Genomic DNA, 13,553 nt, shown 5'->3' with positions numbered 1-13,553 from the left:
TTTATTTTGGTGAAAAACTGGATGAGGAATGGGAATATATTCTTATATACATCATCAGCTTGCCCAGAATTTCTTTCAACTGGGACGATTTCAGAAGAGTTAAATTCGTCATGGCTTTATGTTTTCTCCTCCTCTTCAATAACAGATAGAAGATAGTAATGTGGGAATCACATAGGATCCAGAGCTGCCATTTCCCTGAAAAGACCACACAAAGGCATTTTCAGATTTACGTTCTCAAAGAGTATGTTAGCAAAGTGTCTTACTTCCCTGAAAAATAAAACTTACAGATGTCCTAGAAACATATTGAAAAAAACTACCAGGTAAAAGAAGAAAGAGACTTCTTAAATTAGAAAGTTGTAGTGAAAAAGAACTCTTCGAGTTAAATCTAGTAGAGTTAATTGAGACAAGTCAATAATACATCATGAAACAAAAAAAATTGTATGGAGAAATTTAACGATTTCCTTATTTTAAAAATGTATAAGACAAAGTAATATTTTAGGAAATGAATGGAGTTTTAGATCAAAACTTAAGTTATCTATGTATGGAGAAATGAAAGAACAGTGGTCAAGAAAAAGCTCTCCACTTGATTTCTATATTTCTTTAATTGTATCTATTTTCAGTTGGTTTAATGTGAATGTGAAAAAATTTAAGACAATTCCAGTTGTGTGACAGAATTGTCAGTTCTGTGTTTGGATTCTTAGATCGTTCATTCATTCAGAAATTAGTGTTCTGCACTTGTGTTTGGTACAAAGGTAAAAAAGCATGCAGATTCATGAAAGAGCTGGACGACAAAATATGGAGGGGTGGGGAAGAAGGAGTAAAAAAATTAAAAGAAGTGTATCAGGTGCAGGACCAGCTATAATAAATCCTAAACAAGCATGAATATCTTTAAATTGCCCTCTTAAAAGACAAAGTCTGCCAGAGCAGATGCAAAACAAAATCCCAAATGATGCTTCATTTACAAAACACATATAAAACTAAATGGCACAGGAACACTAAAAATAAAAGACTAAGCAACAGTACATCAATAAATTTGAACTAAAGAAAGCACAAGTAGCAAAATTGCTATCAGAAATCAGTGTGGTCCTTGAAAACAAATTGGTTAGATATTAAGGATGTGAAAATATTCATTCTGTTTTTTAATTAAACAGTCTAATCCATCAATATATAACTTTTCTCATTAAAAAGTAATACATGTACAAGGTGGAAATAGGGAAATTACAGAAAACTCAAAAGCAAAGATTGCAAAATACGTATCACCAGAAGTAAACAGTAACGCTTGCCCGGTGCTATAGCATTATTTGGATAACATATTGGAGGTATTTTATAATTGGTTTTTTGCATAGCACATAGTATTTGGTCACCTGAATTTTTAATTAGCAGTAAGATGTTCTTAAAAATCCCCCATAATATTTATGAATTTCTTACAGCATGGCTTTTAGTAGCTGCCTAAAATTTCATCGTGAGGATTAGTATAATTAATCTCAGATTTAGGCATCAATATACATTCCAATTTGCACTTTCATCAAAAATACTGAAATAATCATCTTTCTGGGTATATTTTGAAGCATTTCTGAACGCATCCTTTGGACAAATTTCCAAAGTAGAATTTCATGGAAAATGCATTTGGGCATGTCTGTCTTTTGCTGCAAATGAAGAAACTTTAGAGTACTTGGCTAAATTGCTTACTAAAGTATTTTGTTTTTCTGCATTTTAATAGATTTTTATAATTTGAAGACCAACCAAAAAATATAAGAGAGTGCTTATTTAACTGCATCTTTACTGCTACTGGTTATTGCTGTTTTTTTAAAAAAAATAGCCACTTTTCTTGGTGAAAATTATGCCTCACTTTTTGAATATGCATGCCACTGCCTGCTAGTGAGGTAGAGACTAGTGAGGTTTAAATATTCATTTGACATAATAATTTCTCATAGAAGAAATATTTCTCTGTGTAAATTATCAAGAGAAACAATAACTCAAAAAATATATGTGTAAGTATGCATAAAGATCTTCATTAGTTATTTGTATTAGTAAAATGTTGAAACAAAATGACCTTCATTATGAAAGTGGTTAGATAGATTATGATGTATATTCTTCATGGAATATTTTGCAGTCCCTAAAATGGTATGATTGAAGACCACGTAGCATAATGGACAAAAAAAACCACAATGTGTTATCATTGTGTAGATAACAGTGTTTTTTTGTACTATGAAAGCGCTAAACATTTGGACAAAGTTAAAATATAAAAAGGGAATATACAAAAATATTAAGATCATGAGATTACAGAAATTATTTTTGTTCCGTTTCCATGATTTTTTTAAAAAATTTAATATGTTTTTATGAAAAAAAGAAGGAAGAAGAATTTGATGATGAGCTCAAATGAAATGGAGATGCCTTTTTATGTCACTTGTTTTTATTGTCATTATCATCATCACAGTTCAGGTCTTACCGATTAACAACGGTACTGATAAAACTGCTGCCCTACTATGCCTCTTGTCTCTAGCCTTGACACATAATTCTCAGTGGTGGTTCTTGTTTTTACAGAAGAAAGTTGAAATCTCCCTGATATATCATTCACAAAATTATTTGAATGTTTAGTAAATACGCTCATATTTGACTCCCTGGGTTGGCATCCCAGCTCTACCAGTTAATTCAAGAGGTTACATGTCATCCTTGTGGCTAAGTTTTATCTGTAAAATGAGCATACAAATGGTTCCTAAGCCTGTTGCCCTGCTATTACCACAGTGCTTGCCTTGTACATAAGACTCAGTGAGTTTTTTAGTAAAATGATCTCTATAACCTTGATACTCATAGTCCTGTAAATCTTCCCCCAAGTTACCTTTTAATTCTCGGCCCCATTATGCTAATTAATGATGATATTATCCTCCACCATGTTGCAGAACAGTTTTTGCCACACATACATTACACAAGTTTTCTCATATCAGTGCCACATCCCAACTTCCACAACCAACCATCTGGATTGCCTTACCCATCCATTATTCACATGTTTCCACTTCTTTGATGTCTTAATCAACTTCAAAACAGCAGTCAGGAAAGTACCTTCCTAGTAGTGTGATAGAGCCAGCTCACACTGGCTTATGAATGCTGATTATTAAATTTTTATGAACATTGTGAGCTGGTTGACATAATTTTGCTACATTGAAATTCAAAAAGATGGGATGATTTGCACAGGGGGGAATTAGATAGTGTTATAAATAAGACCTTTCCCCTCATAGTTTTTTCTTCCAAGAGCAAGTTGTTAAACATTCACCAGAACACCATTGTATCTTTACACCTTTAAACACTTTGATTCCTACATAGCATACATTGGACCACTCGTTTTAAATCAGAAGACATTACTTTGAAACTTGCTTTTATGACTGTTTCATACAGGACGAAGTCACTGAGCAGTACAGCTCTCAGTGTGCCTCATCTGTTTCCTGTGGATAACATTAACTTGACAGCTTGGGTAAGGAATAAATCAAAGGAACACATGAAATGTATTTGTAAATCATAAACTGCCGTAAAGAAATAAAGTGCTATGATTATCACCTAACATTTCATTTTAACTGGATTTTAAAATTAAATATTTTAGAGACATATTATAGTTTTTAAAATGCCACTCCATAAATAATACTGTTTTACCAAACTACGAATTGATGTGCAGTCCATAAGCCATTGCTTATCCTTTCTGTGTAAGTAAAATGTTATGCTATTGATTTAAGGTTTAAAACAAGCACTTCAGTCAGAGTTCCTTTAATTTTGGAAAATTAAATCTGAAAGCAGTGAGTTCACTGGATATTTTTTATCATGGATTTTTAGTTTTATGATGAAATTGACTTAGTTTTAAAGTGTACGTCCTACCTAAGCAAATTGTGGAATTAGACATATAGAGAACAGTGGAAATAACATTAATTAGAAGATTGTTCAGTTTTTTCCATGCAGCTTTGTATTGAGAATAATAGCAATTAGAGATGAATTTACTATGAAGCTACTTGATTTAAACTTTAGGGACTTTCACTTAAAAGTGGTTCATATTTTGCATTTTCATTATTAAAGAAGGGTCCCCAAATTTTATAAGCCGCGGGGGTTTTTTTGATTCTAATCAGGAATGTTTATTTTCTACTCTATCTTGCTTCACAGCTTGGGCTGAGGGACTGGTAGGTCTGCCTTGTTTTCCCAGAGGGTTTCTCTTTGATGTGTTCGATTGACTCACAGAACCTAAATCAGTCTTGATGTCAGAATGTCTCTGTGGATAACCTGGAGGGTAGGGGGTAAACAAAATCTTTAAATTTCATCAAGACCCTGGATTTCGGGCCCATTCAAATGAAGAATAAAAACTATGAGCTTTTCATTGATCTCCTTGGTGGAGTTCCTGGTGGAGTTGTCAGAAATGAGAGAAACATGCATTGCAAAATGTCACACATTTTGTTCGAAGCCCCAGGACTCTGTAAGTGCTTCCATTTGTCAGCTGCCAGACGTGTAATTGTAGGTCTTTTAATCTTACTTTTTTTTTTTAATTATTAAAGAAAGATTTAAAGTGCTCAAGATGTCTTTCCCCTATATAGAAATATAATTCGTCCTACTGAAGTTTATTAAACACTTGTTCTCTTCTGACTGTTACCAAATACAAAAAATTACAATCTACCAAGATTCAACAAAATTTAACTAAATGTCATTTCATTTACATGAGGTGCTTTTTAAAATGCATTTACATTTATGATATTTATCTTAAGAGGTCATGATGAAATTATGTAACAATCAGTTTGATATAAGCACACTCTAAAGTTTATGTGCCACAGGGCATCCCTTACTTATTGGAGGTAAAGTCTGGATAGTTACAGTAGAGAGGCTGGGACAGTCAGGAAAGGTAAGCCACATTGAGTGGTTACATGGACATTTCAATATTTTGAAACTAGTCATGTCAGTATATCCCACTGAGTATCAGTTATGTTTATTTAAAATGAAATTGTCCTATATTCAAACTTAAGCATAGCAAAATATTATTTCTTAGTTATTTTTACTAAATGTAAAACACAAGTAGCCTAAAATAGAATTCTTTTTATAAAATCACTTTCTTCTCCAAACTTCTTTTTTTAAATGGCTGTCTATAATATTCAGTCTTGTCTACTGAGGTACTTTCTTTGTTATGTAAAGATTTCCACATACATATAAAATGAAATATGATTATGATGTAGAAGATGACTGAATAAGGTATGCATAATCAGAAACAAAGAGTTGTATGCATTTATCTTTATATAATAAGCCATAAAATTAATCCTAATGATCTCAATCCTTAGACTTATGAGTTGGGACATGGAGTACAACAGTCTGACTGCTGAAATTCAACAACACACACTAACTGCATATAGGGTATTCTGGGCACTCATTCAAATTAGTCTAGAAAAATCATTCCTAAAGTGTGTCCTCAAAGGTATTTCCAAAGCATTAACTGTGCAGGCACATTAATCCTCACCAGAGTCCTAAGCAGTATGAAGTAGAAATTATTACTTTATATATACCCGATCAAATCTGTTTATTTTAACTGTACCAGAATCTGTTGAGTGATACTTTAAAGAATGCATTATTTTCTGCATGACCTTAGCAAGGGACCAGATAATTTCTTTGATATAAAATCCTCTGGTCTATGGCCATACCACCCTGAACACACCAGATCTCGTCTGAAATAAAATCCTCTGAATATATTAGTATTAGAGTGAGTCAATAAATTATAACTTGTATTTTGATATGTGTGAATCTCCTAAGTTCTGACATTATTTTAGCATGCTAATTTCAGTGAATACCTGAGATAATGTTTATCTATACATTAAAACAGGACTCTGGCTCATCTCTCTCACTCTGTTATGAATATTAACACTTCCTCTTATCTGGTATCTTCCATTTTTAATCCATCCTTATATGCCTATTTGCACTTACATTTACACTGTACACCTTCACCTTGAACAACTTCTCCCTTTTCCAAAGCTCTCAATATAGTTGCCTAATTAAACACATGCCTCATTTCACATGCCTTTCTTGACTTCTTCATTTGGTATGATCTAAAAACAGTAAAGGAGCAACATATATGAACTGGAATATTGTTTTTGCTTGTCTTAGCAATTCTGTGAAGGGTACTTTGAATCTCCTCTTCAAAAGTTCCTTCTAATGGCGTAGTAATTGTTTTTATGACTTTTCCAATGAACTATGAAGTACTGTAATGTCAGGCCACATTCCTATGGTAATGAAGTCTAAGAGAGAGAAGCCTTCATTTAATCCTGGCCTGATATTGAAGAGTTGCCCTGTTCTTTTTATAAAAGAGGTATGAACAGATGAGGAGAGATAAAATTCAAATGAGTATCATTATCATCATCATCATCATCATCATTATTTTTATCATCAAATATTTATTGGTACTTGTCCTTTGCCCAGAGCTCTAAGGACTACTATAATGAATTTTAGCAGCCCCTGTCCAATCTTGGGATGTTTATAGATAAAAAAATAAAGCATCAGGAAAAGTTTTTGGGAGAACTTTTAAAAAATACATATGGGTTATACAATGTCCCCATAAAAATCTTCCCAAGCAATGAGAACATTAGCAAAATGATTGTTAACTAAATGCTTAATCCATGCTTGTTTAACCCAATACCTAATAATTCAGCACTTATATACAGCAGTTCAACATATAGTACTATAGGGCATCTCTTGAGATCAACGTATATAATGTAGTTATACTTGTTTTATGGCATTTGAAATGAAAATTCAAACTTTAAATCAAGATTTCATTTTTGCATTAGTGATACATATTTTGCTAATAACTATAATTTATTTACCTTCAATACTTCTTTATTGTTTCTAACTGAATACTGAAAAGGACTCCTAGGAAAATGTTCATTTCCTGGACAATTTTTCATAGGTCAGGCTTCCCAAAAGAAAAACTGAGATTTACATGCAGGGAACTTCTTGAGGTTGCTTTCAACAGCAACGCCTGTAAGGGAGAAACAGAAGTAGGACTGGTAAAGGAAGATGCTGAAACAAGATGTGGTTCTAACAGAAGCCTCAGTTAATCACTCAGGGCATGCTGAAGCATCCTTCCGAACTGAGCCAAACTGAGTCACTCTCGTACACCACACAGCAACCAGTGAGGGGGCCCAAACTTGAGCAAGGCATTCCTTCTTTCTAGGGCTGGTAATTATGTATAGGAGATCATTTTGAACCAAAGTCTAGCACTCTCCACACCTTATTACTTTTTAACTTATCATGAAAGCTTCTCTATTTGGAGGTGGGGAAAAATAGAGATTCCATTACATAATTCCCCTTGACCACGCAGATAAGACATGCCTTTCAGGCACACACCTTAGAGGGATCACTCCATTCCAGATTCTGATTCTCACCATTGCAAGGACAAACAGTTTCCCCAGATTCTCAAGAACTGCTTTCTTCTTGCTTGGGAAGACACAGAGACTTCTGAGGAAAAACAAAAACAGAAATGATGTATAAAGCAAAATACAAACACACACATACACACACCGCAATGATCTGAAGGAATGAAGCATTGAACTAGACAAACAAAATTTATGTCCTCGCGGAGCTAAGCTTGTAATGGGAAAGGCAAACAAAAAGAAAAAAAGAAAAGATAAATGAGCAGATTTTTACTTGCTATGGGGGAAAAAACATTAAAATCAGAATAACGGTGACTGTGGTTGAGGAAGAGGATGCAGTTTTAACTAGTGTAGTGAAATAGGCCTCACTGAGAATGGCATCTGAATAAACACTGAAGAAAGCAAAGAGATGAATTGTGTGAAGTCTAGGAAAAGAGAGTGCTAGGAAGAGGAACAAAGTTTTTGAGGAGACACAAGGTCAGTGTAAATACAACAGAATAGTCAAGGGTAAGGATAGAATAAGATGAAGTTAAAAAGGCAAAAAGAGGACATAACTGGTATGGTGCTGAAGGATTATGGTGTTAAAAATTAAAGAAAAAAAAAACGTTTAGAAGGATCAGAATGTCCAATTCAGTTGATCATTACAGTCTTAGTCTCTCTAGAGGTTACCTCGAAAGTCAAATTATGACTACAGTTTACTTAATGGATAAAACAGTAGGGGAATAAAAAGCTCCTAACGTACTGTTGATGATGTTTCTCTGGTAAAATTGAGACACTCTTGCCCTCTCTACAGAGAATACAGCAGAAAATAGTATCTTCTGTCAAGTCTCCTGTCTCTAGGTGGTACTAGATGTATCCTGTCCAGTTCCCTTTTATCATGTTACTCCTTGCCCCACACTTTCTGGGAAATTGACCCTCTCTTTTTAACTGAAATTTTTATCACTGATTCTGCCAGCATTCTACATAGTCCTACAGAGACACTGTTAACTCATCTTATTAATTAGAATAATAATGCCTCTGGAAGCACCAAAATCACTCATTTGATACAGTGTAGTTGTGATTTTTGTCAAGAAAAAATCGTAATTATGTCTTAAATATTTTTCAGGCCCTGGACTAGTTGTTTTAAATACATAGTTTAACTTTATCATCTCAGTAACCTGTGATGTCCTAATAAATAACCCTCATTTACGAATGAGATTAAATGATGCATGTGTCTTCAGTAAATATTACTATTGTCACAAATATCTGCTCTTTACTGATGGAAAAATACTCATCCCCAGCCCATTTATGATTGGCTTGGTCACGTGACTTGGATCAGCAAATGAAATGTAGGTGAGAGAGTTAAGAACCAGTATATGTTTGCCAAGCACCCTTTCCCCTGTCCCACGATGATGACAATGTCCCAGGTAAAGAATGTTCCATTAACCTGGGCCTCAGAATGAAGAGAGTGGAAAGTGGATCTGTAGTTCACCTTGGTCATGGAGCGTGAGTGAGAAATATACCTGTGTGACATGAGCCACTGAGATTAGGAAAGGGGATCCTTTTTTGTTTTTATTATTAATAGTCTAATGTGCACTATTAAGATTGTTCAGTCCATATTCTGAACCTAAATTTTGATGGTCCTTTTAAATACAGCTGTGGATTTGACCAGTTTACATACATTATTTTTATAGCATCATTAATATTCAAAGTTCTATTTAGGTAATAACATTTATGGTAAAAAAAAAAAAAAGTAACCATTACATAATAGGATTTTGACTTGAAAACTGACAGTCTACAAAGAGAATTTCCAAAAATATTTTTTGCATTTGAAGCCTCATCTGCAATAAATCACAGACTCCCAGTGTGACTGCTCTAAATAACATTCACTTGAATAGATAGTTGCACAAATGATATGAAAATTAGTTAAGTTATGATATCACTTTGTAAAATGGCTGCCTATCTGCCAGTAGCCTTGTCCTCCCCAGCTTTTTGCTGGTATGCAAACAAATGCTGAAATAGGACCTAACTAACACAGAAGGTACTCTTTCAAACTATTTATCTCAATTTTCTCTAGTTCCTTTTCACCATGACCATCAAAGCTTTCTTGATCCTCTTTCTCAGATATATACTCAATTACCTCCATTTCTTAAATGCCCAAAGTACTCCGTTTGCTCTCTCATTAGGACAGACACCACACTGTTACATATTGAGGTGTAGTATGATGGTATCACACAGTGGCTAACAGCACGTGCTCTGCCATTTACTAGCTGTGAGATCTTGTGCTTTATTTTCTTATTCTATAAAATGGGGAGAGCAATTTCCACGTCAGAAAACTATTGTAAAGTTTAAACGAGTTGATCTATTTAAGTTCTCAACAGTACCTGGCACACAGTAAGGTCTCCAAGTATCAGTTATTATTATTGTCATTATTATTATTTTCTTCATAATAAACTTGTTTATAAACTTCTCTTTATTTCCAACTAGCTTATTTTTAACTATCTGTTTTAAGCATTATAATCACTTCGTATTTAATAAGCTTATCCTTATTCTCAACTAAACATTATGTTCTTAGCTGTAAAAGATATATTTTTTAATTGAAACTGTTAAAAGATAAACTGAGGCATATTAAAAATTTGAGAGTTTGCTTGCACAAAAATTGACTCAAATGGGGCAGCATCCAATCGAATACATAGACTGGAGCTCTGAGGAGCTGTGCAAAATGAATTTTATAGCCTGAAGCGAGCAGGAACAAGGAGGTTATACTAGACCAAAAAAAAGACAAAAAACGGGTTGGTTATTACAATCATTAGGGGCTGGCGGGGGTCTATCAGACAGACTACCTAACTAGTGCTGATCAGGTGATTCCTGACTGCCTGGTTTAGGATTCCATTTCTGGGAGAGCTGAAACTGTAATTAAGTATCGTTTTGGTGATGTGGGGCTTTCATAAGAGACTACTTTGGATCTTTGTCTTGTTTTTAACAGTATCCATTGTATTACTGAGCATAGCAATTTATGCACATACCATAGCAGCTGCGGAACAGTCCACATGATTTGAATCCCAATCTGCTGGAATGGCCTGTGTGATTTGAAAACATTATTTAAACTCCCCAAACCTTTGTTTATTCACCAGTGAGTTAGAGTTAATGAGATCTACCTCCGGGATAGATGACCATTAACTAAGGCAATATTATGTGCAGGCTTCAGCACAAGGCCTGGCATGCCAGTAACTGCTCAATTGATGGTGGCTAGATGCTCAGTACAGACGGACACAATGACAGAGGGATTATTCTAACCATTTTTACCATGCCTCTCTACTTTGTCCTCATATCTCTCACATGTAAAACCTGAAATACAATCTAGCTTTCCATTAAGCTTTGTTTATGTTGTTCTCCAGATGTTTTCTATCTATAAATATTGTCTATGACATCACGTTTCTGGATTAACAGGGTCACTCTCTTTTCTTGTTTTGTTTTGTTTTTCCTTATTCTGTTTGGTACCCCTAGTTGAGCACAGAGGTAGTACATGGTAGGTGCTTAATAAATATTTAAAACTTGGCCTTTGAAAACACTAGGTATTTTGCCAAAATTAGGTTGCATTTAGAGATCTCAGCCAGCCCATTAGCAGACTCACCAAGACCAAAGTTAGAAAAATTCAAACTCTTTCTTAACTCTTATAAGTGAGAAACATTTGACTATCAAGAATCATTTTTTAGGGGCACCTGGGTGGCTCAGCCATTAAGCGTCTGCCTTCGGCTCAGGGTGTGATCCCAGCATTCTGGGATCGAGCCCCACATCAGGCTCCTCTGCTGGGAGCCTGCCTCTTCCTCTCCCACTCCACCTGCCTGTGTTCCCTCTCTCTCTGGCTGTCTCTCTCTCTCTGTCAAATAAATAAATAAGATCTTAAAAAAAAAAATCATTTAAAAAAAAAACTGGAAAAAAATCTATGAATTAGTATTTATAGTGACAACTTGATATAATTCATTACTTCACTAATTTTCTCAATTAGCAATTCCTCATACTAAAACAAATTTCTTAAGTAGATCAAGCTTGTGCTTTGTTTTTCTCATTTACATTAAATTAGTAGTGTGAGAGTTCATAGACCTCTAAACATGTTCAACCTTGAAAAATGTGTTTTTTTTTGTTTTTTTGTTTTGTTTTGTTTTTTGCTACAATGTGTCAAATTACCTTTACGGGGAGGGAGTCTTGATTTCTTGGTGATGTTTAACCATAATGAACAAACATTGGAGTTTTACATTTAAATGGTCTCATGTTTTGTCTTGTCTCTTCTATTGTAGGCATTGATTGTGAAGTAAATATAGGTGAATGTCTATCAGAGCCCTGTCTCCATGATGGAACTTGTATCGATGGCATCAATCATTATGCCTGTGACTGCAACAGTGGATTTTTCGGAACACACTGTGAAGCAAATGCAAATGATTGCCTCTCAAATCCTTGTCTTCATGGAAGGTAACTATTTTTATTTTTCTATTATTAAATCAGAAAGTAAATTAAACTCACAATATTTAAGACTTAATGTCAAGGGAAAGTTGATAAAGATAATTTTAATTATGCTCTTTCATAAAACGAGAGCTAAGTACAGTTAAGATGACAGATGCTGCCTGTTTTACTTAATGCAATGTACTGATACATTATCTCTGCCCTTCTTTTATTTCTGCTCATTAGCATAAAGTAATTTTCAATAAATGTGGATTAATTGGACTTTAATATACTTAAAGGTAACTGCTCACAGTAATAGAAGTAGCAGGTAAGATGATGAGGCATTCTATTATTTGCTCTGTGAAGGGATAATACCACACACTTAGTATTTAAAATGTCCCTAAGTAGACTGGCTCTCTCACCCCCATGTGCGTGGAAGGTATTTTTTTACTCTCTTTATGAAATTGTATAATTCCAATTCCTGCTTATGGATAGAGTATTAGTTCATGCAAATTTAGACCCTGGGTTTTTCTAGAAGATGCAGGTGGCAAAGAAGAATAGTTCATAGATGCACCAGCCTTTCTCTGCGACATAGTTTTTCTTTTCTAGTCCTGCTACTGACTTTGTAAGCAGGGAAGGGAGGTTGAGGATGGGTAGCTCAATGCAGTGCAATTCGGCCATAGCTGACTTCAGTTCCCTACGTGAACTCTAGACATACTTTTTATCTTTAGAACTGTTCTTTCTTTACATTGCCATGGGGAAGATGGCAAAAATTAAAATTGATCTGTTCTTTCAGTCCAGTCACCTTGAAGGATAAGAAGCCAGGAACAGATTCTGCCTTCTATTGCTCGTGGGAATGTATGTTTTTTACCTTAACTGGGAAAGAAAAACTTTAAATAGTGAAACTCTTTTGAAATTATGCCTTACTGTCTTACTTATTTAAAAATGTAATTCTGTGTTTCAGATGTATAGATCTCGTTAGTGAGTATCAGTGTTCATGTGTTGCAGAATGTACTAGCTCAAGATGTGAGATCAAGATTAATGGAAGTTTCAAAATTGTTATTAAATTTAGAGTAATTTAAAAGAAACACCAAACTACTCATTATAGGTTTCAGAGTCATTTCTTCAGCAGTTATTGGTGATTTAACTGCTCTCTCACCTTTCTTCTTTGGAATTTCTCAGTTACTCCAATCAGAACTAAAATCACAGCTTCTTTTCACTTTTCCTCCTCTGTGTCTTGTTATCATCAATTTCTGCAGTCTGGACCCCTCATTAATTAAATCTTGGAAGTGGTTATTGTCAAAAGAAGGCTCAAAAGCTTATGCTTTGTCATCTGCCTCCCCCTTTCTGGTCTTAGGACATACAGGTATCTGTGGATGTCTAGGGACGAGAGGATATTAAATTGATCCAGATATCACAAGAACATAAATACTGGCTGTATGTGCCAGGAGGTGGGTACATGTAAAGAACACCAACACCTGTAACTCTCGGGATCTGTTTTTGAGTCATCAGGAGTCTGTGATGTGATTGACGAATGGCATTTCAGGTGGGATGCCTGATTAGTTGAGAAATGTCAGTTGCCTGAAGTTTGAGACCATATTTGGTGGATGAGAATCTTGTGAGCCTTCCTGAATAATGGGACATTCTTCCAAATCCTTCCTGTCTCACATGGTAAAGGAGGGAAGTATTGGAACTAAAAAAGAGCCTCTAATACTGTGAAACTATGGATATTTTATTTAAATCCTTTGTCTCTTT

The 13,553-nt window shown here is 34.7% G+C and overlaps 1 protein-coding gene across 1 annotated transcript in view; it reads left to right on the top strand.

Annotated features, from left to right (window-relative positions):
* Positions 1-13,553, top strand: part of EYS (eyes shut homolog) — a 1,466,842-nt gene that overhangs the window by 531,113 nt on the left and 922,176 nt on the right. The window contains 2 exon segments of the mRNA XM_008684895.2: positions 11,657-11,828; positions 12,763-12,842. Of these exon segments, the coding sequence (XP_008683117.2) occupies positions 11,657-11,828; positions 12,763-12,842 (252 nt within the window).

Source organism: Ursus maritimus, unplaced genomic scaffold, assembly GCF_017311325.1.
Source record: "Ursus maritimus isolate PB19 unplaced genomic scaffold, ASM1731132v1 scaffold_29, whole genome shotgun sequence".
NCBI classification, from domain to species: domain Eukaryota; kingdom Metazoa; phylum Chordata; class Mammalia; order Carnivora; family Ursidae; genus Ursus; species Ursus maritimus.
This window is presented reverse-complemented; position numbering and strand designations above follow the sequence as displayed.